The sequence below is a fragment of the Lampetra fluviatilis genome, chromosome 17, assembly GCF_964198595.1.
Source record: "Lampetra fluviatilis chromosome 17, kcLamFluv1.1, whole genome shotgun sequence".
NCBI lineage: Eukaryota > Metazoa > Chordata > Hyperoartia > Petromyzontiformes > Petromyzontidae > Lampetra > Lampetra fluviatilis.
In genome coordinates, this window is record NC_136291.1 from 7,454,009 (window position 1) to 7,479,871 (window position 25,863).

The 25,863-nt window shown below is 43.2% G+C and overlaps 2 protein-coding genes across 5 annotated transcripts in view; one reads left to right on the forward strand and one right to left on the reverse strand.

The window, feature by feature from the left end:
* LOC144936895 (docking protein 6-like) overlaps positions 1-24,626 on the forward strand; it is a 62,441-nt gene extending 37,815 nt beyond the window's left edge. The window contains exons 2-8 of one of the 2 annotated variants that reach the window (XM_078864100.1): positions 1,751-1,858; positions 3,208-3,322; positions 4,566-4,685; positions 5,803-5,992; positions 7,049-7,187; positions 13,693-13,891; positions 21,308-24,626. In XM_078864100.1, the coding sequence (XP_078720226.1) occupies positions 1,751-1,858; positions 3,208-3,322; positions 4,566-4,685; positions 5,803-5,992; positions 7,049-7,187; positions 13,693-13,891; positions 21,308-21,435 (999 nt within the window). In that variant the 3' untranslated portion in view covers positions 21,436-24,626. The remainder of the gene's footprint in view (positions 1-1,750; positions 1,859-3,207; positions 3,323-4,565; positions 4,686-5,802; positions 5,993-7,048; positions 7,188-13,692; positions 13,892-21,307) is intronic. The other variant, XM_078864101.1, reaches the window with a different exon arrangement.
* Positions 24,627-24,967: 341 nt separating this feature from the next.
* Positions 24,968-25,863, reverse strand: part of RTTN (rotatin) — a 72,521-nt gene continuing 71,625 nt past the window's right edge. For all 3 annotated transcript variants that reach the window (XM_078864104.1, XM_078864103.1, XM_078864105.1), the window contains 3 exons: positions 25,717-25,820; positions 25,524-25,593; positions 24,968-25,214 (listed from right to left, as the gene is read on the reverse strand). In XM_078864104.1, the coding sequence (XP_078720230.1) occupies positions 25,135-25,214; positions 25,524-25,593; positions 25,717-25,820 (254 nt within the window). In that variant the 3' untranslated portion in view covers positions 24,968-25,134. The remainder of the gene's footprint in view (positions 25,215-25,523; positions 25,594-25,716; positions 25,821-25,863) is intronic.

Here is a 25,863-nt window from a genome sequence, read left to right on the forward strand (position 1 = left end):
CGGACGGACACAATAATCCCCTGTGGGCTGGTGTAACCAGGAGGTTCCTACCAGTATTATTTACTTTATTTTCTAATAATAAAAAATAAAACATAATAAAATAATCATGTTGTATTTTTTATTATTTTATTATTTCCCTTCTACGTGACTTTACCGAAAGAACCAAGGAGATGAATCCCTGCAGTCACGAAAACTTTAAATCGAAAAATTATTTACTTTGTCAATCTCCTGCTGGATGAAAGCCTGCCCCGCACCTTTTGGCCACGGAGGGCTGCTTGACCAAACCTCACCAATCGTTCGCCACTGGATGGGAATTTGCCTCGGATCACCAGATCCATAGCACAAGCCGCAAGCCACGGGCCGCCACTGGTGCACACACCCCGAGACAAAGGCCACAGCACCTTCTACTTTGTGGGAAATCAATGTGTACGGGAACATCCACATGGCGTCTATTATTATTGTTGTTGTTTGTTTGTTTGGACGTGCCATTTAGTAAGCACAGTTACCGTGCATTACTGGGGCTAGTGAGGGGAATGAGGTAGTTTGTGATTTCATGCATGGGTGCAGCGTGTACGGGAGCAGGGCAGTTGGCAATTTGCACAATAAACATTTCTGAAATGCCCCCCTGCTGTTCACAAAAACGGTGATGTCTCCGTGCGATGGAAATTAAATCGAGCAATTTCATTTCACACGCACACACAAGGACTACTGGGACATCCCGTATGTATCATGTACAGTGTGTGTGTGTGTCTATATACTGGATATTACTCTATCTTAGGATAGTGGGTATACAAACACCCGGTCCCTCTGTGTTATATACAATTTAAAATAAATACCAAGCTTTTATGTACCAATAGTGCATTTTTATGGACAAATTTACTACATTTCACACGCAGGCGTGTTAACACTTTTCTTTAACTTTCATTCGGGCACGATTGCGTGTGTTTGCATATGTATCGAACTTCTTTCACACCGCATGTAGCCAACCGTGCTAAATCGGGAGGTGTGACAGGCGTGCACGTCTTGTTTCATACGGACACGCTCCATCCTCTTGAATACAACACAAGCTGCTGCTGCTGCTGCTGCTACTGTCGCTTCTTATTCGTCAACAAAATCCCCCCCCCCCCCCCCCAAAAACATCGCTCGGCGGGGTGGTGGCAGAGGTCGCAAACGGGTTTTGATTCCTTACCCGTACCCGGCCGCACCAGGGTCGCAAATGGGTACCCGTACCCGGCCGTACCCGTACCCTACCCGTACCCGGCCGGGTACGGGTAGGGTACGGGTATCGGGTACCTGATTGCGACCTCTGGGATGAAGCCATGTTGCAGGCGCGGGTGGGTTGATTCTAGGAACTTGAAATGTGAGAAGAGACAAGACGTTTGGAAATGAGTGACAAACGGTGACTCACCAGTGACCAGGTATCGGGTAGGGTACGGGTATCGGGTACCCGGTTGCGACCTCTGGGTTCAAGTTCATTTATTAGGTATAGCCCTGTGAGCCATTCGGCTCTTGAATCGGGTGCAACCGCAACAAACAAAAAACAAAAACATGAACAAAAAACATCTTAAAGTGAATATGGGACTAAGTGCAAACAGAAAATCCAAGAAAAGACAGTAAAATATTGCAGAAAAAACACCGTACACCAACGCTGGGTGGTGGGACGGAGAGGGGTTCCTCCCTTCTGCAGCTCCGTCGGTCTCTGCCGTCTCGCGCTCACGCCGCGCCTCGCCGTGACCCCCTGACGACGCAGATCTACAGGCGCTGCTGGATGGTCTTCAGAAAAGCATCGAGCAAGGGCCCCCGCCGCATCGAGAAGTTCTGCGACGAACGGTCGGCGTACTTCAGCAATTACCACAAGGTGACCCCCCCCCCACACCCCCACCACCACACACACACAGAGACAACTTGTCTCGCGTGTTCCGTGAGAAAATCCGTTCTTTCGGTAAAGTCACGTAGAAGGGAAGTAATAAAAGAATAAAAATAAAACATAATAAAATATTGTATTATTATCTTTCGGTAAAGTCACGTAGAAGGGAAGTAATAAAATAATAAAAATAAAACATAATAAAATAATAATACAATATTTTATTGTTTAACTGTGCTGTCGCATTACCATTAACATCTAAATGTGGTTTAATAATAGCATATTAAATAATGAATAGAGCCGTAAAAGATTATTCAATTGCTGGCTTCTTTGGCACTAAAATAAAGTGGCTTTAATTAAAGCTTTCGTGACTGCAGAGATTCATCTTCTTGGTTCTTTCGGTAAAGTCACGTAGAAGGGAAGTAATAAAATAATAAAAATAAAACATAATAAGATAATAATACAATATTTTATTATGTTTTATTTTTATTATTTTATTACTTCCCTTCTACGTGACTTTACCGAAAGAACCAAGAAGATGAATCCCTGCAGTCACGAAAGCTTTACATCAAAATTTAATCCGTTCCGTGTTTTACATAGGCGCCGTTTTCTGTCCGCTTCACCAATATGCGCATCTTCGTAGCCCCCAAAAAATATTGCGTGTGCCTTGAGCTTTTAAAAAAAAAATGTGTGCCTGGAGGACAGACTCTTAATTAAAGCCACTTTATTTTAGTGCCAAAGAAGCCAGCAATTGAATAATCTTTTACGGCTCTATTCATTATTTAATATGCTATTATTAAACCACATTTATATGTTAATGGTAATGCGACAGCACAGTTTAACAACGAGACGTATTTTAAACAAGAGACAATACGCAATCTTACCATTATAGCCATTGTTAAACTGCGACTCATGGCATGTAATTTCCACATTTGTGAAAGCAAGTTCATCTTTATTATTTGACCCCATTCTTGCATGTATAAAAATGCACCTACTTTCACATCGTAGTTACAAACCGCGTTTTGTGAATGGGTCATCTAGACAAAATCACTTTAAAATATTTTGTTGTTGTTGACAAATCTATTGCAAAGCCATCTGCTAATTTAGCTAAATTCACATCATTAAATGAAACAACCGCACGTGCTTAAATTATAGAACACCACTATACCAGTCATCATCACGTGCTTTGCGCATTTGATTTGTTTAGAAAAGCCTGTGCTCAAGTGCGCCCATTATTTATTACAAACTCACACGATCCTGACCCATTGCCCAGACATTACGACGTAAGTGCATTTGCATATTTTGGAGCTGTGCGCTCCCCGTGTGTGTGTGTGCGCTTCCAGATAACGGAACTGAGCAATGTGAGGAGTATAACCCGATTGCCACGTGACACCAAGAAGCATGCGGTGGCCATTATATTCCACGACGAGATGTCACGAATATTTTCCTGCGACTCCGGTGAGCTCAGGTCCTTTAAACTTGTGCAGCCACACTGGTGTCCTACTACTGTTCTGTGCAAACTTTGCCGAATGAAATGTGATCCCCCATTTGGTTAAGGTCAGTAGAATGTCATTACTTTAATTGATGCCGGTTACAAAACACACTTGCTCTCTCAGTAATTTTTTTCAAGCAAAACCTGGGCGATATCGTTTTTTTTTTATTATTAAAAACTTTTGGCAACTTTCAGATTTGATGTATGATATTGGCACAGAATAGTATATTCTTATAAATTGTGTTTTTTTTCGTGTGAATTAATGTCCTGGGATCTTCTTGTCCAACGATCACCAATGAGCACCAGCCTGAATTGCGAGGCGTCAGCGACACTAATTGGATGGTCTACTGCCGGCCTTCAAGCCAACCAACAGTCTGAAGCACACGGCAAAAAATTGAGCCATTACATCGTTAAGCAGACGCAATATTCTATAAGGCGAGGTGACGCATCTATGCGATCCATGTGGAGAGTGTTCATACAGCGGATAGCGCAGTGCACCGCAAACAGTAATCCAAGTTCAATTCCAAACCACAAATAACCGTGGTGACTGTTCCTGCAAACGTCACTCATCGATTCTTCCATCCATTTTGGGTCCTCCGTTTAGCACCGTACAAGTCTCAGTCTGCCCCTTCCCTCGCAATGCTCGACCTTTGGGAATTCCGTAACATCTCTTTCTCAACCTCTTTTATAAAGGGCCATCCTTTTAGTGCGTACGCATGGAGGGGGGAGGGGGGGGTTAACCCAAACGCGTACGCTTGCGTATGGGGGGTCTACTGACAATGTACGTATGCATAGGAAACGTGGGGGGGTGGTGAAGCCTCGATAAAAATTCGTCTACATTGGCCTTCAAATGAGTTAGATAGTCCGGCGGTGGACTATCTGTTTGCTTAAACACGTTAATATTATAAATCCTTGATCGTTTCTGCGTGGATGAAATATCGGCCGTTCTATAGGATTCGGGTGGGGGGGGGAGTTTTGACAGATTTTTGCGTACGTACTCAATGGATGGCCCCTAACCTTGCCGAATTCAATAAACGTGGTACCTCTAATAATCTATTACAGCTTTGCTCGTGCTCTTAATGTTGGCTGTTTGATGCTTTGGCCCATTGCGCCTCTGCTCAGCCACTGCGTTGAAGAAAATGAATAGCAAAGAGAAAAGTGTATGTGGGCAACCTCCGTGTTTATGTATACGTATGTGTATGTACCCAGAGCTGGAGGCAGAGGAGTGGTGCAAGGTGCTGTGTGTTGAGTGCTTAGGAGCCAGACTCAATGACATCAGCCTGGGAGACCCCGACCTGCTAGCGGCTGGGGTCCAGCGTGAGCAGAACGGTTAGTCAATAACGTGGCAAGCCGTGCCGCGGTGCAAAAAACCCTCATTCACAGTGCCTTAGGCTTACGTTCACATCAACCACAAAACCCCTTTTACCCGTATCCCCCGGTTGGACCTCACGCCCATTTTAAACACCTCTCGCAGCGTCCGTTAAGTCACCTGTCAATTTCGCCCTCACATCCGTGTAATATACTACCGCTCATGCACGTGTGTGTGTGTATATGTCACTGCGTACGGGGGATGCAGTCGCGTTGCAAGTCAGTGGTCACCGGTTCTATCTCCCGGCGTGGCAGATGAAACAATGGTCACGTTTATTAAATCCCGCCCCACCACCACCACCACCACCTCGCCCTCCGTCCAACCCAAGTGTGAATGGGTTGGTCGATCGACAGTCGCAGGTGGAGAGGTCAACTAGTGCTGCTCCCCCTCCTGCCTCTTCCAAGGAGGTCTGACCAGGTGGGCAAAAATCTGCCAAAATAAAAAAAAAATAAACTCGAGACACGGCTCTCAAGAACTCGCTTGAGTGGAGGCCTTCAGCGAGAAGTGGCGCGTGCAAGTAATTGCAAGGCTGCACCTTTACCTATATGTGTATATATACATCTATGTATACATACATGTATACACAAAAAACGAATTTCTCCCGTATAGCGGTAGTGTAACGTTTAACTTGCTGCGCTACGAAACCTGGTGGCCAGAGTTCGATTCCCGCTCACGGCCAACACCAGTAACGATTATCTGAATCGGTCCTGGGCCTCCCTTAGGTCGACTCAGCCTCAAATCGGTACCTCGTGAGGTGTGTAAACATCGCCACTCGGGAGACAAAGGCGACCAGGCGCGGTGATGGCCACCAACTCCCTCATGTACCGTGCCGGCCTTCATAGGTGTTCGCTAACAGCAAACAGCACTTGCCCAACAGTCTGTATATATACACACACACACAGTTATATTTGTATACATGCATTATATCAGTGTACATTGAGTTGCTTTGTTACCGTCTACTCGGCGAACTGAGAATATTTGAGTATAAAATAACAATAATAAAATTGCAACATTCATGATGATGATGCTATAAAAAAAATGATAACAAAAAACCAACAAAAGTGCTGCGGCTTACAGAACGATTCAGCGTGTATCTGCTGCCCTCTCCATACCTGGAGATCTTCGGGGAGTGCACCATGCAGGTGACCCACGAGAACATCTACCTGTGGGACGTGCACAATCCGCGCGTGCGCCTCGTCTCCTGGCCGCTCAGCTCGCTGCGGCGCTACGGCCGAGATCCAACGCGTTTCACCTTCGAGTCCGGCAGGTCAGCGAGCGTGCGTCGAGGTCAATAGCCGCTTAACCCCGCGAGGTGTACCACGGTGGCGCTGTGTAGCCCCTCCTACTTGCGCTTTTAGACTGTGTGCCGCGCGGGCGGGTGGGTTGTCACCCGGGTTGTGCTGCCCATCGAGCGAAACGTCAGAAATCGCGGCGAACGCCACGCGACACGTCCAGGAAGAAATAAAAAAAACGCAAAACAGACAATCGGGGAGCTATTAGCTGCCGAGAGGCGCCGGCAATAGTTGCCGTGCTATTTTATGTTGTTCAAAATGTCCAAATATGGACAAATCTGATCGCGGGTAAGGCCTCGTAAATAACCGAGATGGCAATTTCCCACACACCAAGTCATAACTTTTCAAAGAAATTCTATTTTCATTGGCGAGACGGAACTCCATCACGCCATGCCATCATTGCTGTGCCAAGTTGCTGTTCTTGCTCCAAATGTGAATATTTCCGCCAACGATTTACCCGAAAATTGGCCCGGTGTGCCGTGGCCTTCATGGGGAACATCGGGCTACATTTTACGAATAAATGCCACAACAGGCACGATGTATGGGACATATTTATAATGCATTAATGTGGGTGGCATGGAAGTAACAAAATTTGTGCCAACTCGCAACTGAATGGATTGTGAGCCCCAATTCGCAGTGGGGTCAACAAAATAATAATAACTAATTTATGGTCAACAAAATGTTTTCTACTTTGTGGTATTTTAATAGAATTTGTATCATATGGATAGACTGGTTCCGCTTATTAGGTGTGCGGGAAGTGTTTCACTAACTGAAGCCTTCCAATGTATTTGAGCCTCCCCAATGCTCATTTGAACTTGGAGACATTGATACGTTTCACTTGAATATTAAACGTAGTATTCTTACTGTACCATTGTTGTAGTTAATCCATGAAAGCTGTACTCATCACAAGTTGTCATTTTTTTTACAGGCGAGGCAGCTGCCTTGGTACGGACTGAGACAATCGTTGTTATGTCGTCATCTCTTGTCACTATAATCGTGTCCTCTCTCTCCGGGGGGGGGGGGGGGTGCAGAATGTGCGACACAGGCGAGGGCCTCTTCACATTCCAGACGCGTGAGGGAGAGGCCATTTACCAGAAGGTCCACACGGCCACGCTCGCCATAGCCGAGCAGCACGAGCGCGCCCTGCTCGAGATGGAGCGGAACGCTCGGGTAAATCCTCCACGGCTCCGTCTCACCGCACACGCGGGCGCGGAGAGTCGCGCGTCCCCGTTGACGACGCGCGGCAATGTTATTAATAACCCTTTCCCGTTCAAGTTACGTCTGCAAGTCGCAGGGTGGGTGTCCCGGTCACAACGCACAAGTGGTCCAGCGTTAATTTTGGTTCGAGAAGCAAGCTCCGTTGTGTGTTGACCGGCTCTCTGTGTTGAATTACATTACATTTCGATATTTTGCTAGGTTATTTAATTTAATGTGTCTCTCTCCCATTCTCCTAATTTTCAAGCTTGAGTACTTTACCACCCGTCGTCCTACCCATTGACATGCTAATTTTTTCTCTAACCCCCTCCCTCTCTCCGACCCCGCCCCCTCTCTCTATTTAAGGCCTCGTCACAGAGACGTTCTCTCTCTGTGTGCCTATGTGTTGCTCTCTCTCTATGTATCTTGGTGATATCTGTCTGCTTATATGTCTGTCTATAGTTTTCTGGTTAGATTTATGTTGCTATTTGATTTATACCTGATGATGATTGCTTGTGTTGCAATCGAAACGTCGTATGCTATTATTGAATTTATTATTTTATCTTTATACGTGACTTTACCGAAAGAACCAAAGAATAGCACCGTTGCTTTGAAAGACATTGTACTCACCGCAGAGAACCAGTGACAGAAGCACACTCGATGATAGCTGGAGACAAACTGTGTCAGACGCTCTCCCGCATGGTCTTGTGAGAGCCTCGGTACCAATAAAGTTAAATTTCGATTTAAAGCTTTCGTGACTGCAGGGATTCATATTATTGCTTCTTTCAGTAAAGTCACGTAGAAGGGAAATAATAAAAATAAGAATACCAATAAAGTTATTCTATTTTAGTGTACGTCATCAGAAAGGAATCGGAAGGAAATGGGAAAGGGTTAAGACTCGGCCTGCTTCTTGATTTGTCTCGTTTGTACAGTTACGTCCATTTCCTTAGCCTAAAGAAACAACACCATGATTATGAATAATTGTCATTGATTGAGCATCCACACGCAATCTCAAGACGCTTTACACAAATAACAAAGCTGGCCGTGGGAAGGCTCAGGAATTTGGAAAACATTGAAAGAGAGGAGACGGCAAAAACTGCAGCAGGATAGCCTCGTAGAAGCAACTGGGACCCAGCATCAACAATGAGCTCCGGGATACAGCCAGGACAGCTAGGGCAGCCTAAATATAATATTAGCATAGCATTTGCATTTACATCACATACTCCCGACATGCATGATTCAACGCGATGCATTGCGAGCTTAGAAATAATTGTATTCAACAATCAATGCATCTTTAAGTCGTTATGGAAACCATCCTCTAGCCACGGAGGTCAAATTTCTACGACTAAGAGACATTTGTGCTGGTTTCATCACGGAGACGGATTTTTTTTTACATCCACTCCATGTCATATATCCAGTCGTTACACATTCATCTTGACCAATTAACCACCCAAATCCCGTACAATATTTGCACGTGGTGTAACTGTCACTCGCTAAAGCTGTCCATAATCCAGACATTTTTTCTCTCCTCTTCGCCTTGTCCTGTTCATGCCGAGTTGTTAGAAATGTGACCCTTTTTTTCCCCCATCCAATGTATTCTTAATCCCACGTACATTCGCCACGTTTATTTCTGTCAATTCGCCTATTTGTGCTCGGTCTGAAATGCTCTATGGATGTTCACATAGCCATTTCTTTTCTTTCTCACATATCTGCCTACATCTTAGTCCCTAGAGACACAGATAAGGTGCTGATTGTACCATGATTCTGACGTTGTGACCCCAGGTGTACCATAACCACTCCAATGCTTGACCCAAGTTAATTTTGGCAAAGCAAATTTAAATCGCAATTAAAAAAAAATCACCAGGAAGCAGACTTGATGCCTTGGAATGGGTAATAAGGCCCCAGAGAGACTTATAAACCCACCTGAATGCACTTGGCTTTGAGCAGTTGCATGGTGGTTAGCGCATTGCACCAATAACCCCACGATCTAAGTTCGATTCCCGCCCATGGCTAACATGAGTGACATCTGAACCGGTCTTACCATCTGCACCCCCCCCATTCTCCTTCGCCAATCTACTGACGATTATGGCCAAGAATAGCACTGGTCAACAACAACAAAAAATGTTTTCTGGCCTGGACTTTTGCATCTGTTTTAGACTAATTTCAGGGTGCTGATTCCAAATCTGATCTCAGATTTGCTTTATCACATCTCATTTTTATGCTATCGGCATACCCCATTTTCATTGATTTTACCCGAAATTAACTCTGTCACTTATGATTGCAAGTTGTTGCGAGTCAGTGACTGCTTTAGTGTTAAAATATGGTGCTGTATTTTTAGGATAGTGTGTTTATAATATCATTTTATGTAGATATCCCCCTTTATTCAATATTTTTCTTCCGCAGTTTTTATTGAAAATGCAATATTTTATATCTCAAAAACCTGATGTGATAGACAAAAACTGATGCCAGATTTGGAATCAGCACCCCAAAATTACCTTAAGACCGTTGGAATACCCTATGCCAGAAAAAGTGTGTTGACCAGTGTAATCGAACAAGACTGACACCATATTCTTTGGGTATTTCGGTAAAGTCACGTAGATAAGTTCAAAGAAAATAACAAAAATAACAAAAAAAACTACGACGTTGGCCTCAGCTGCTTTCCTCTCTTTTTTCAACGGTTTTACTTAACTTGACTCCTCTGTTTGTCGTGGTCAAATCTTGTAATCAAAATTTCGTCCACTTCCCATTGTCCAATCAATTACACATTTTGCACACGTACTCAGATCCGGTGACAATGCATGCCTGTATCAAAAGCGGCATCAATTAATCAATTAATTAGCTACTTTAAAGCAATTTACATTTTGTATGGACGCCTTATTATTTATATATATATGTGTAGGTAAAACACGCCCCGGGTCCCTAAACTGTGGAATCGGCTCGCCCAAGAAGCAGGCGCCACGTGTCGTCTCGTGTGAACGAGTTACGGGCACCCTCACTCCACACAGACAAACGTTGTACATTGAAGATGAATTAATAAAGTAATCAATTAATTCAAGTAAGCGTTCATGTGGGAGCAGGCGCCGCATCATTGACGTACTTCTCGACCGTGAGTTAAACGAAGTTGTTTTTTTAAAAAAAGAACTTTTAAAAAAACGTTTATTCAGCCTGATGATGACCGCTCGCGCTGCGATCGAAACGTCGTAGTTTTTTGTTGTTATTTTCTTTGAACCTATCTACGTGACTTTACCCATATAATATAAATTTCTGCAGTCACGAAAGCTTCAAGTCGATATTCAAGACTGACACCACAGCATGGGGAGTCCTTGATCCAGTCGTAGATTGACAAAAGTGTGTAGATTATTATCATTGCATCTGAATGCTTGCAAGGTCTGGGATATACACCGAAGAATATGTATTTCATAATTCAAAACAGAAGATCCCTTGATAAAGTCTGGATACATTCATGACTACCTTCCATTAAAAAATTACATTCCAAGGTTATTTAAGAATTGTGCATGGTGATACATTTTTTATGCAAAATAAATGCAACGCTTAACTGAATCGAACTACATTAACATATCAGCACTATTAGGCCGTATGTATGTTGAACTTCTTTCACACCGTACATAGCCAACTGTGCTTATCGGAGGTGCGGGGCACAAATAAGTCCTAAATTAATGCTTTCTCATTACAAAGGTTGTAGAAAATGTCTTAAATTGTAAAACTATATCATGAAAACAACTGCCAACCGTACGTGTGCGTTCTAGAGCAACCGGCACAACAGTTATTGTTACACTTTGCACTGCTTGCATGATTTTTATACACACGGCACATGCATAAAAGCATTAGCATAATTGAATTGCGCATAACACATTCAATTAAAGTTTAGTATGTGTATGCAAAATAGCCTGGGTTGTGTGCAATATTTCTCAGGCATTCTAGCAGATATTGCACTCTGCTCGAGCTTAATTATGCAGTTGAGAAATATGTTTGTGACAGTTTATGCTACAAAATTATACAATGAAATTGGTTTTGGTTGTTCTTCTTCCGTTAAGGTTTAAAATGTTGTGGCACACAGCGGCTGACACACATCTGTGCATGAACAAGAGCGGTTTTTAAAACTTGAGAACATCATTGGTGGAGGGTGACATGTCAGAATGATTTCACGCATATCGTTAATAGCAACAGTCTCAAAACATTACAAAAATATTGTTTATTCAAGCCGAAAACATTTTTTTCTCGTTTCATAAAACACGTTTCTCGTGTTAGATTTACGCGATCTAACCCAAAATAGCTGTATTATGGATGACATTGGTAGCCGCGAAAGCCGACGTGTTACACTTTCTCGCTGTGTGTTTCACAGTTACACTTATATTAATATTGGCAATGTTCAGATAAGAGACAAGACGGCAAAGTACGATCTCGAAAAGTAAAAACATGTTAATTGAGATTGTGCTGTGAACGTACATTAATGTTCTTATGGTTGGGTTATGCTCTCACTTTGCATGAAGGTGCTACTGTCATCTTATCTGCGGAGGCTATGTACAATATAGGAACAATGTTTTTGCTCGCTAACAAGTGCACAGTCTTCCCACACAACATCACTGACGCAGTATTCGCCGAGCACGTTGACTTTTGAAAGCGGTGGGGTGCGGTTTAAAATGTGGCGAAACCACAGCGAGATAACAGCGATCTGTGGTGCAGCGCTGAGTGCGCCGTGCTTTGAACCCGGCCACCCGAAATTCTATTCCCCAAGACTGCTAACATCGCTTGCGAGAAATATCTAAACCGAGTCCCAGTTATCATCCCCTTTCACCAACCGGGATTGACCAGCAAGGTGAAGTATGGTCAAACGACCTCTTAGACGGCCAGGAGTCAGCAACCAAAATAACAAGAAGAGCAATATAGTAGTATGGTTTTACCCTTTCAACTGGTACAAAACTGACACCTTTATACAAGGCATCATGTTTGCAATAAGAAGAGCAAGTTTTTAGAATTCGGTCCAAAAAAATAAATAATTCAAGAGCCACAATTGCGTGCAAATACGAGACGGTGATCCTCGATAAAAACAACGTCACGAATCAGCGGTCCTTTAAGAGCCGCATGCATCTCTAAGGTCGACCCCTGCCCCAGAAGGACACGGATTTGGGGAGGTCTCCACCCAACAGCGGATAAAGCCAGGCTGTTAATGTCCATCTCGTACACACGCCCCGTACGTGAACGACAAACGAGGCTTCATTTCTCACTCGATATTCACCGGAACGCCGCGAACAAGGATCGTTTGCATAGTTAAGGCACTACCACAACATTGCAACGTGCACCTATCCATAATAATTATGAAATAACATTGTACCCTGGGTCGATTTAAAGCTTTCGTGACTGCAGGGATTCATCTTCTTGGCTCTTTCGGTAAAGTCACGTAGAAGGGAAATAATAAAATAATAAAAATTAAACATTGTATTTTATTACGTTTTATTTTCATTATTTTATTATTTCTCTTCTACGTGACTTTACCGAAAGAGCCAAGAAGATTGTACCCTGTATTGTACTCCTACGAAACGGCTTCATGCAACTTATAGGAGGACTAAACAAGGGGAAATGGATGTCGCCTGTTAAAACTGAAATTAAGCAGTGGCTAAATGAAGAAGATCCGACTAAACCACGACATTTACAATTGGAGAACGACGTTTCGCCAGCAATGACGAACAACAGGCGACAGCCATCAGAGTTGTGGAGAAAACCTCCTCCTCCTCCTGCTGCTGCCTCGCTCTGTTTCGCTCGTCGGGTGGTGGAGGCGGCTTTCACGACACATTTATATTTACGCGATCTAACCCCCCCAAAAAAACAATATTATGAATATTGGTCGCGAAAGCCTACGAGTTAAACTAGCATGGTTGGCTAGCGGCCATCCATTGAGTACGTCCGCATGAAGGGGGGAGGGGGGTTAACCCAAATGCGTAGCTTGCGTATGGGGGTCTACTGACAATGTGCGCATAGGAAACGGGGGGGGGGGGGGTGTGAAGCCTCGATAATAATTTGTCTACATTGGCCTTCAAATGAGTTAGATAGTCCGGCGGTGGACTATCTGTTTGCTTAAACATATTAATAGTATTCATCCTTGGTCGTTTCTTCGTGGATTAAATATCGGCCGTTCTATAGGATTCGGGGGGGGGGGGGGGTCAAGCGTACGTACGCAGGTGGGGGGGGGGGGTACAGGGATGGGGGGGGTCAAGTTTTGACAGATTTGTTGCGTACATGCTAAATGGATGGCCTCCTACGTACGGTGCGAAAGAAATTCAACATACACACGTAAACTAAAAAAAACTCCACAATTGATCCATCAACCTGTGGACCTTCTGAACCCCACCGTTCATCACGTGCCCGCAACGAGGTGTTCTTATCAGAGCAAATTCCACTGCTGCTCCATAAAACGTGGCTCTCCATCCCTCCCTCCCTCCCTTCCTCTCCGGATATCTCCCAGCTGCTGACTCCGGCTGGGCGCGACTTCTTGACCTGCCGCGCGGCTGTCGCGGTGGCCACGGCCCTGCCACGTGGCGGCTACTGGCAGCACATCACGAGGCAGCGAAGCTCGTCCGACCTCTGTGAGCTGAGCAGCAGCAGCAGCGGTGGCGGCGGCGGCATCACGCCGTACGGCTCCTCCGGCCAGCACAGCAAATACGGTGACTCCGAAAGCATGCCAACATCTGCTGCTGCTGCTTCTGATGATGATGATGATGGGACTATTGTAAATTGTTGCGGATTTACTCTGCAACACAGCGGTGTGCTGTGATTGTAATGAATTGGCACGTTCTGTTTACGTGACAAAGCTTACGAATTGGCTGTGTCGGGTGTTGGCGGGTTTAACGACACTTTTACATTGACGCGATCTAACCCACGAAACGTATTGCGGATGATATTGGTCGCGAAAGTCGAAGTGTTATACGGGACTATCGTGCTATCATGAAAGGCCATTGCACGAAACGTCGCACTTGTTACCTTTTTTTCAGAATCGGAATATTTATTTATACTGGAGGAATCCGATGAGCTATAAAGCTCTAATTCCATGGGGCGGAGTTTTGCGGGGGGGGGGGGCACGGGGGATGAACAAAGCCCCACACAAACTGGACACATAGGGGTCGAAATGGTAAAATAACAGTGTTTACCGAAAGAAAACGCAAACTGATGCCTATCTGAATGCAGTCACACCATCATCCCGCACAGAAATCTGCTCTTATCAAGACGCTCATTCATCGAGCTAAGAAAGTGTCAGATGGTGACAGTCTGAGAAGTGAAATTCAACATGTTAAATAAACGCTGCAAATGAACGGCTACAATGATGTACAAATCAACAGGGCACTGAATGCCAAAACCAAATCAAATAACACGAGCATTGAAGCTTTCCAAGTAATTAAAACCGATCGAAATACCGTACATTGCGGGAGTAACTGTTAAACTAGCCAGATGTTTGGAAAAACAAAACATCCGAGTCACATTTGGCACGGTACATAAAATCCAGAAATTAATATCTGGTACAAAAAATGTATTACCGAAGCTGTCAACAGAAGGTGTGTTCAGGATTAACTGCACGTGTGGTAAATGTTATGTTGAGAACATCAGAGAAATATTAAATTATCCCAAATACAACTGTCAGCAGTAGCAGAACACGCGAGCCAACAAAACTAGCAAATCTCTCTCCGTGACTTTATCGAAAGATCCAAAGAATATAGCTACTGCTGGCCAAGACAGGTGGACTTCTCCACAAATCTGGCTGTCGCCTGATGAAGCTAGTTGTAATTATCTTCTTAGGTTTTTTCGGTGAAGTCACGTAGAAAGTAAAATAAAATAAAAACAAAAATCACGACGTTTCGGAGGCAACAAAAACGTCGTGATTTTTGTTTTTATTTTATTTTACTTTCTACGTGACTTTACCGAAAAAACCTAAGAAGATGATTCCTTGCAGTCACGAAAGCTTCAAATCTAGAACTAGTTGTAATTACTGGCGAAACGTCGTACTCAGATTGTAAATGTTGTGGCTTGGCTCTCCAACACACCGGCGTGCTGTACTAGTGACGAATTGGCCACGTTCTGTTTACGTGACAACCCTTACTAGTTGGCTGTGTCGGGTGGTGGCGGGTTTTAACGACAGTTTTATATATTTACGCGATCTAACCCAACAAACCTCTATTAGGTAGGATATTGGTCGCGAAAGCCTACGTGTTATTGATATATTTCAGTAGTTTACAATTACTCCGCATATGTATTTTTCACATTTCGTTTAAAGCGCACGTGTTATTTTTAAATCATTTATATTAAGTTCGCTTGCTTGCTTAGGCCCGTGCAAATCTTTCGGTCGTTTTTTAACCCACTTCCCGTGATCCAATCGAGCTGACATTTTCCACACAGACTCGTTGTGCGTGACAATTAATGTCCGTAAAAATTTTTTTTCGAAATTTTACACTTTTTAGGACAAAAATATTATATTTAATTACCAATTGCTTAATGGTGCAATGCAATCATCTGACCCATAGGTGGCAGCCATCTCAAGCCAGAGGACGAGAGGACTCTAGCCGCCACGCATATAAAGGATTTATAGTGAAAAACTTTCTTTTTACGGGTTATACTTGTTTCGGGTCAAATCGCGTACGTCAAGTGACATGTCGTGCAGTCCTCCTCCACCCGACGCAGCCAATTAATAAAGCTGTCACGTGAACAAAACCCGCCAATCTTCGACGCACCGGTGTGTTGGCGAGCAATTAACAAAATTACCAAATTGGCGCGTTTGTTCACCTGCTGGAACAGCGAAACAAACGCGAGCTCAATCTTGATTTGAAGCTTTCGTGACTGCTTACTTCAGCAGTTTTTTCTTGCCGTGGTTGTCCCACCTGATGACGATTGCTTGTGTTACGATCGAAACGTCGTGATCTATTATTTTTCTACCTACGTGACTTTACCGGAAAAACGCGAGCTCTTGAGACCCCATCTGGAATGGAGGGGGAGAGATGATGTGCCGTCTAGGAAACACTGTCCTAGCTCTGCTTTAATTGCAATAATATCTTATTACGCGCATTGCTCCCAAACAACGCATCATCACGATGTTTCTTGGGCAGCGTTTTGTTTTTCAAATAGGTCTCGTCGTTTAGATCGAGAGCTTTTGCTTAATCACATCCGGCAACCCAGCAGATGTTGTTGTTGTTTTAAACAAGCGCCATCATGTTGTCCAACAAGGTCGAACAATAAGAAAAAGATCTAAACAAAATACCGCTGGATAACATTGGTCTGCAAGGCCAATAGGCGTGCGCGTGTAAAGAGACAGAATGGACTGATGATAGATAAACTATTTAGTAAAACGTGGTTTATTCAATTCCCTGCTCCGGCGACCGCACCTTTCCACATCTCTCCATGTGTGAGGAATTTTTTGCATTCTGATACCAGAGGTGGGACAAAGTCATTGTTATGCAAGTCCAAGTCGAGTCGCAAGTCATCAAATTCATGACTCGAGTCTGACTCGAGTCCAAGTCACATGACTCGAGTCCACACCTCTGTCTGATACCAATCGAGTCGCTACGCGTGGAGTCCGCTGATGATTGCTAAACACGTCCCACGTGACGTGCAGGAAACCTGTCTCGAATCGACGGTGCCCTCTCTAAGTCAAGTTTCAAGTTAATTTATTAGGTATAGCCCTGTGAGCCATTCGGCTCTCTCAGTCACGTCGAGCACACAGAGACAAAGATCTCCCCTATACTATTAGTTTTTTTCGGTAAAGTCACGTAGGTAAAAATTAAAAATAAATAATAAAATAATAGAAATAATAATAGAAATAAAATAATAAATCACGACGTTTCGGAGGCAACACAAGTCTCCGTCATCAGGTGGGACCACCACAGCTAAATTAACCGCACCAGGCGTTCGTTTAATTCCGAGTTCATTAAATCCTGAGTCGACCTAGGGGAAGCCTAGAATTTATTCAGATGTTTTTACTGTTCTGTTTAGCACGTCGGCTTTCGCGACCAATATTGTCCATGAGGGTTTTGGTTTAGATCGCTAAATATGTTGGTGTCAGTGTGCGTTTTCTTTCGGTAAACACTCTGTGTTATTTTACCGTTTCGGCCGTTTCCGAGCCTAATATTCAGAAATGGGAGAGTTCTCACTTCCATGGTGAGCTGGATGGACGGGTTTTGCTGCTTGAGATGATTTATAAATGCATTAAGTGTATCTCTACCGTGTTGGCTAGACCACCAATGTTGGGCCTCCACGTATCTAAACCAAACAGAGGGCTTTAGTGTGCTTGAGGCTATTGCTTTATTACTTTTATTGGTCGTTAGCGAGAATCAAAATCGGCGGGAGTGGGATTTAAGAATTTAAGAAAGCTTCTCATTATTTCAACCGCCACTTCCAGGAGATCGAAACGGACCGGCGGACCCGCCAATAATTACTTACATCACGCCGGCAAAAAATCTCAACGTACATGAAAAACGTGCGAATGAGATGGCGCGAGAGCCGAGGACATCTCCAATAACGTCCCGTTGGCTCGCAGCACGCCCCGTGTTTAGACGCAAACGCGCCCCTTCTGCTTTCGCGTTGATTTACGTCCCTGGTTGGCGTAAGAGCGGGCGGTTTAATTAGCGCTTTGCCCATTTCCAACGCGAGATGCTTGGGAGGGATCACACACACACACGGACGCGCCTTGTGAATTAAATATAAAACGGTCGCTTGTGGAACACGTTTGATCAGTAGCGGGCGGGGATAACCAGTTTAACGAAGCTTTTTAATCTTTCACGCCTCTCCTGTGCATACCTTAATTGGGGGGGGGGGATACTGATGTTGTGTAATCATCGTCATGACAGCCGCCATGATCAATCCACTGCTGGATGAAGATACCCCCAATCCGCAGCAATCCATCCAGCATCTGCACTCGTACGAACTCTATTTTATCACTCTTATCTCCGAGTTGTTAAGCCCTCGCACGCTACGTTCTGTCCCTCGGCTTATTTTGTAGATATAAATTATCGTGTATAGTGCGCACAGTAACAAGGGCAGGGTGATGTCGGGATGTTCACCGAAAGGAAGCAATATTCATCTATCCGTCTTGCAAAGTGACAGGTCTTCAGTTGGGTCAATATTTTCCACTTGCACCTCTTAAGTGTGTACACCAACACTATGCGAACCTCATTTGCCAGTAAAAATATGATAATTGGTTTTTTACCCTTCTATCTGGCAACAAAACTGACACCTTTTTACAAGGAGTCATGTTTGCATAGACCGCAATACCTGCAGTCATAATACAAACAAAAGACATAACTCTGATAATGTGCAATGTCCTTGAAGTTGATTGGTCCACACCCGAGAGCTTTCCTTAGAGCCTAGTCTCACATGGGTTGGACCAGATGACGCCAAAAGGCGCACAACTCAAAGACAATGCACCATCAGAGTATGAGAGCTCGGGGCAAGCATCTACACTATGGGAACCTCATTTGCCAGTACAAATATGATAATTGGTTTTTTACCCTTCTACCAACATCACTTGGACCAGTGCCGTGATTGTTGCAACCACTCATCTGCAAGTCACACACAGTTGGTTGCAACAAATTCCATTAGTTCAGAGAATGCTTATTTCATATTTATTATACTGTGATATGTGTAATGGGTTGCCAGACCCACATGCACATTGGCACATTTTCAGATATTGTACAATGCAGCGCATATCGTGCATTTGTGCTGGGGGTCTTTGTCAGCTCGATGGTTTTGCAGCAGGTAATTACTTTCCTGTAAATGCATTGTGTTTGCCTTCTGCGCAGTGTAACCAATCATTTTATAACGATCCATTGATGTCTTTTCACGTTATGATAGGCAAAGGATGTACGCGTGGGCATACTGCTCATGATTACGGCTTAGTTCTTGTAAAGCTCGTTTCTCGATGCGTTTTTGTGGCTATATGTATCGACGTTCAAGACCATCGGCTTAACGGCTATCAGACAAATATTATCTAGCTGCTTTTTATTTTAGCAAGAGAGTAGCCTGGACAAATTTCTGACGTTCTAAGTCTCATCAGCAATCAGGTTTGTTAAACATAAGCTTGTTTGGTTATTAGAAGAACGTGCCATCTTAGCCACCAGGCTGGTGAACCAAAATATTGTAGTTACGTGGAAACACAGAACAGAGTTCTGCTTACAAATGCCCTTAATCATTAGTCATCACGACGGGTTTGTCTCGTGCCATCAATACAGAGCTCTTCCCACAGAATATCTTCTGCAGGGTTTTCTTGCAGTTCATGAGCGGTCGTCCTGGCCTGTATTGCCCCTTTTTTGGCGACTCACGTTAAATAATGCTGCACATTTCTCTCCAGTGTCATGCAGCCCTATGCATGGCCCAGCCAGCTCAGGCGACATTCTGTGGATGATCGATGTGATTAATGTACACCAGACTCATTATGCGTTGTTGGCAGAGGGTCGGTTTGGAAAGCCTTTAGGCTGATGGTTAAAAAAAATGCATTTTTTATATGGAGACACAATAGGGGTCTCTTATATTGACCTGATTAAAGGCCAATTTGTCCATTGACATTCGTGATCATGTCCACCCAGGATATGTGCAATATCTGCTTCACACCAATCGATGGTGCGCAGGGTATGAAGAGTAAGCAGTTTAATGCACGTGCTTTCGCGGATGCAACCCTTGCAGAACTGCGTGTAGAAATGCGTGGTCACACTTCAAAGGCGCCTCACCACAGCAATTTAAGATTCGTTTGGCGTGCCAATGAAGCTGGTATTTTTGAAGTCTTTGAAACTCTTTTGGCTGTATTTTAATTATGAAACTGGAAAAGCATTGGGCGGCAAACCAATGTCAGCATTGCATAGATACACTCTTTAATGATAATCACATCTCATTAGCAATAAGGGGAATCTCGTTTTGCCAACTCTTGGCCATGATGCCCCCTATATGCAATTAAATAGATAAGTATACAATGTCTCCTTCATATATCTGTATCTTGACATGATTTTTTTTTATTTGTACAACCCATAATGTCAGCAGCGTTATTTCAGGACAAGCGAAAGTGGGACCGGTTTAGACATAACAGCGTCTGATCAGCAGAGTCAGGCCGTCTTGAATCAATCACTGGTGAATCGCCACATTTTATACTTTCTCTTTAAGCTAAGGATTTCTTGTTCGACGCAAATGTGTAAAATAGTTGAGTCAAAATATGCATTAGTATCGTTGTGGAGAATATAAATAAATTAGATTCGCAATGTCTCCATCATATATCCGTCTGTAAGATTCGTAGACGTGTTAAGCTGATTGCCTACAAAGCTGTGGACGAGCAAAATCATGGAACGCATTCCAATTTGCCAGACTGAACATGATGAAGCATCGTTTCTAAGCCTTTGTCTTTTACATATACAGCTAAGCCTAAACGACTTATCTTTCAGTGCAATTGAGTGTGGGTTTTCCATGCAATTTACACGAAATCTATTATTGACTCCATCCTCAACTCCACGGTTGCAGCCGAGCTGACAAACGTTGCTAATTGAAAAGTAATTTAATTTACCCCCTGCTGGATTGAAGATGTAATACGGTACAACACATCAAATGGTGAAATGTAAAATATATATTATTAAAACCTCTATTTTGACTTGCATCCTGCACACTTCTACGTCAGCACTTAGAACAAATATGTAAACACATTTAAGAGAATAATGCAAAGCTATTGTTGCATGGTACATGACCATCATGTAACGCTCAATTCTCTGCTGAGCGATGGCCTCCCGAATATTGTTGCAGTCCCTTATGGGCTCGTGATGTAACAGTATCTCACGCTTGCAAATGAGCTGATCTAATTGCTCCATCTCCGTAATCCAAAGTTCTATATATATGTAATGCATGTTGTCTTGCTAAAAAAGCCATGATAACATGCAGGCCACATCGTAACTGGACATATCACGGCGTGATGGCGAACTACCAACTCAATATTGATGAGACTTGGTGGCGATGGTAACGATTGCTAAAAAGGCCACCACAACTGAACCCGTGCTCCGATCCACGCCACCCTACTTGCACGTATTGTACACATTAAGGGACTTTTTGTGCCTCTCCTCCCGCTGCAGGAGACTCGTCGCTGAGGATACGACATGCAGGATCGTTCCAGGACTTTGCGACCGAGAGCCGGGGCAGAATGACTTCCACCGCAGCCACAACCACCACCACCACCACGGGAGGACACATGTGGCACTGAAATGTCATCTGAGAGCGAGAGAGCCTTGGCATAATTGACGACATTGCCACATGCAGTTGCGTTCACGGAAACGAGCTAAAATGAGGCGTAGCTTGACGTCCAATTGGTGGGTGATGTTAAGCGAACCTTGGAAATAGATTTTTTTTTGTGTGGAGCGCTATTCCTACTCATCTTAAACCTTGGCTTAGGTCTGTTATACCATGTTAGTGGAAACAAAAAAAAGTGTTGCAATTTTGAGATGTGACGACAGTGTTTTAAATCATGGAACCTCCTTTGCCAGTACCAAAATATCATGATGTAGTTGCTCACCCCGAGCTCTCATTACTCTGATAGTGCATTGTCTTTGGGCTGTACGTCTTTTGGCGTCCTCTGGTCTAGCGCCGTTTTGAGACGAGGCTAAAAAAAAGATGTCTCCTAGTGTGGACCAATCAGTTTCAAAGACATTGCATATACTATCAGAATATATTTTTGTCTGCATTCTGACCACAAGTATTGTGGTTAATGCAGACAAGATTCCTTGTAAAAAGTTTCAGTTTGGTGTTTTAACATCTTAACACCTGTTTGTTGCCAGAAAAAAGGGGAAAACCCTCTTATCAGTGTTTTGAATGTTAAAACTTCCACGCTTATTTTAACATTAGCACGAGTGAATTAAAATAGGAAAAATTGTCCATCACTAAAACGAATTCAAGTTGAATCCTACTCACTTCAAAATTACATTCAAACACAATAGAGGCTATAAATTATGCCCCATGCGGTCATTATTTTCCCGAAACGTCCAAATATATGGTCATATGGGCAGATGCAGTTGTATGTTCCACGCGTAGGCGTGATGGGAATTATTAGTAGTTGGCGCGATAACAAAACAGGCAGACGAGACAAAGGCCCGAGATGACAGGTACGCGTAATACGGATGTGTCGGGTGGATAGATAATGCGACGACGGGTTAAGCAGGCCAACTGAAGTATCGTCCTCGATCAAGCAAGTCAAAGGCGTGGGCTTGAAACATTTTGGAAAGTTCCGGATGTGCACTTTGCGCAGAAGCCTTGGGCTGTGCTGTTGGCACATTTTTTTTTTGGTTTGTGGAGGGAGTAAATAGTTCGGTTGGTATAATCGAGCACCTTGTTCAACGGAGGCTTTTGTTTGAAAAATGCACGTAGATTTCCAACGTGTTTGAAACTACAATTGCCATTCTGCACTGTGGCGGTTTGATTTAACGCGAAGATATTTGGATGTCTCGCAGTTAAATTCGGAATGCCTCAAATGGATGGTGATAGTCTTCACAATACAGAAGTAGAATTACTGGCACTGTTACTTTGGTGGCTTTTTGTGGGAAAACCAAACATACTAAACGTAACATCAGTATGTTAGCCTGTGGTTCATAAAACTAGGGGAGTTTTGTCAAATATTGCAAAGTGTCTCCGCGGGATATTGTACCAAAAGGGGTTGGATTAATTGATAACAGGCTGTGCCATTAAGATACGATTTGACTGAGACAAGGGCAATATGTGGCTAGTTAGTAAAGCCTAAGGCAGACAACGAGTGGCTACCAAGACTGATTTTTTTTTTGCACTGGCAGTCACATCTCAAATACCATACTCCACCGTACGTATTCAAATTGGTCTTTTCCTTTAGATTGCAAGGGCCCTTCGTTGTAATGCGATCAGTTTTTTGCCAGTAACCGCAGAAACATTAAAAATTGCGGTGGGACATCAGCCTACTTTTCATGTGTTTATGTGCTTATGGGAGGCCAAAATAAGCATGTCAGCACTGCAGCTGGTCCATGATTATCCTGGGTTGGATTCCAGCCAGTAGGTCGAAATGTACAGACGATTTGGTTGTGCTCTGCAATCAACGATGTGTCAGGCTAAGCCAGTACCTGGTGCTATTTTTAGTGATTGAGACAAAAGGCAGCTTGGAATCGTGCAAGCTACTTACCACCGTATATCCAGTAGAATATTCCCAGTGGCACTGGCTTTAACAGTGCAATTTAATAATTAAATGTAGGGCTGTTATGGTTAAAAATTGCATAACCAATTGTTACTACACAGTGAAACCTAAAATAATTTAGCAAAAGATAGTCGATTGCAAGACCTCTCTCATTCAGTAAGTAATGTGCGGTGCAGAAAACCAACATGTCATTTGGAGACGCACTCCTTGATGGCCACCAACCATCACTAGAAATTCCAGACTCGAGAACCATCGTACACAAGCACTGCACTGTCAATATAATGGAGCTAAATGCATCGTTTCTACAACCACTGGAAAACATTTCTGCTCACCCATGGGGGCTGAGTCCCTCCCCCAACCACAGCCTGTGTGGTCAAGGAGTGTGGAGGTCAGGAATAGATGTTTGAAATGAAATGTTGCATTAACGCCAAATGTAGGCAAGCATAAGACCACTTGAGATCACTTGTAATTTCCGCTGTGTGTTAACGGATGATGTCACGGAGAGTACGTTTTTGCTTGTGTTGTCAAATCATGACTGGTGTCAAGAGGTCAGCCCTAACAAAAGTATGTGGTTCGGTTTACTAACTGTTCCTGGGGGGTAAGTGTGCTGAGCTCACTTGGGATCAGTTTGGCTTGTGAGGATTCCCATGGCAATGCATTTGGATCCAGCCCAGTTTGAGCAAAGAGAAAGCTTGGTTTTCGGTGTTCGTGCAATTGTGTTGTTACTAGAAGTAAATCAGCGGGCCATTATTTGACTTGTGGAATGATAGCATTAAAATCCACTCATTAATAAAAAATATCATATTTTACTCACGGTTATCTTTCTACTCTAGTAAGCTCATACCACTTTCAAATGAGTCTCTTTTTTTCTTCTTCTGCAAACCACTTTCAACGAGCGCAGCTGTGATGTCTAAAAACAACTGATGTGTCCAGGTAGATATTTTACATTTGCCTTTTGTTCCTAGAGTTGTAGAGATGTGGTTTAATTTTGTACATAACGAAGAATATGATTTCTCAATGATCACACTGCCGAAATGTGTTGTAGTCAACAGAAGATATCATAGAGTAATGCATGGTCTTATAATGTTGGCCAAGGTAGGATAACCTTTGTCAATATCACGTACATTAGTGTCCACTTGTAATTGTTTTAAAAACATCCGATCTTTTATGATGTGTTATCTACTGCTTCAGTCACTATGTATTCAATTTCATTGTTTAACTGTGGAGTTGATAATAAATATTAATTTACAGAAGATGTGATTTATAAATGATTGCTTTACTGGTGATATTAAATGTCTCTTGTTGCCTTGGAGCATACATTGAACCAAGACCCAGCTCGGTACACACACAAGGCCAAAGAAAATGTATTCGGCCTTGTTTGTCATTGGTTGTTTGTGGTACTTGTATAACCAGGATGTGATTATGCAGGTATAATACTACACAATAATTTTACAATGGCACCAGAAATTGACAGCAGCCATGAAGACATCCCCTTGATTTAGTCGCATCCCTCCTTGGATCTGCATCAACAAAATAGTCAAGTGGCAATAACGTTCAATAGCACAGTTTAATAATCATTATTCGCATATTAACTACATAGTTTGTCAAATAAAATCAATCACACTTGCAGTTGATAATTTTAAATATAAACACCGTTTATATAAATACACATTATTTAAAGTCTGAGACGCAGGATTTGATTCAAGCAAAGCATACTACACTGTTTAAAATATCCATGAACAGTTACGCTGCCTAGGTGTTCAGTAAGGTAGACACATTCTCCAGGCTCTTGAGGCAATATGTGTACAGCTTGAAATCCTCTGCTCTCACACCTGCACAGATAAAAGTCACACTTAATGGCTTGAAAGACAGTACACATATATACTCACAACACATACAAGTTGAAAAACAGTAACTTTGCATATTGTTGGTTCTTTCGGTAAAATCACGTAGAAGGGAAATAATAATAAAATATTAATTTTAACAAAAAACTTTTTATTATTATTTTATTATTATTCCCCTTCTACGTGACTTTACCAAAAGAACCAAGAATATGAATCGCTGCAGTCACGAAAGCTTTAAATCGAAAAGTGATTTTGCAGTCAATTCTGAAGCCACTCACTCTAATGTATAGTGTTTACCTTTTCGATGTGCCTTTAATGCATCATCAACTTTTCTCTTGATCGATGGATTTTTCAAGCTTACTTTAGCCTGCAGTGGTAGAGAACACACAATCAAAATAAAAACAAATTCTAAACGATGTTTTTTTTTAAATAACTAAGCTTAGGTGTAATCTTGTACACGTGTTGACAATGTGAATATGGACGGATAGACCTTCTGTGAGTTGTAGAGCAGTGCCCACAGTGCGCTGGCCCCAAGGGACCTCATCTCGAGGGTCTCATTCTCCAGACATCTGGCCAGGAAGGCGACAGCTTTTTCTGTGGTAACCACAATTTGTAAGTGTTAGAAACCTACACACGT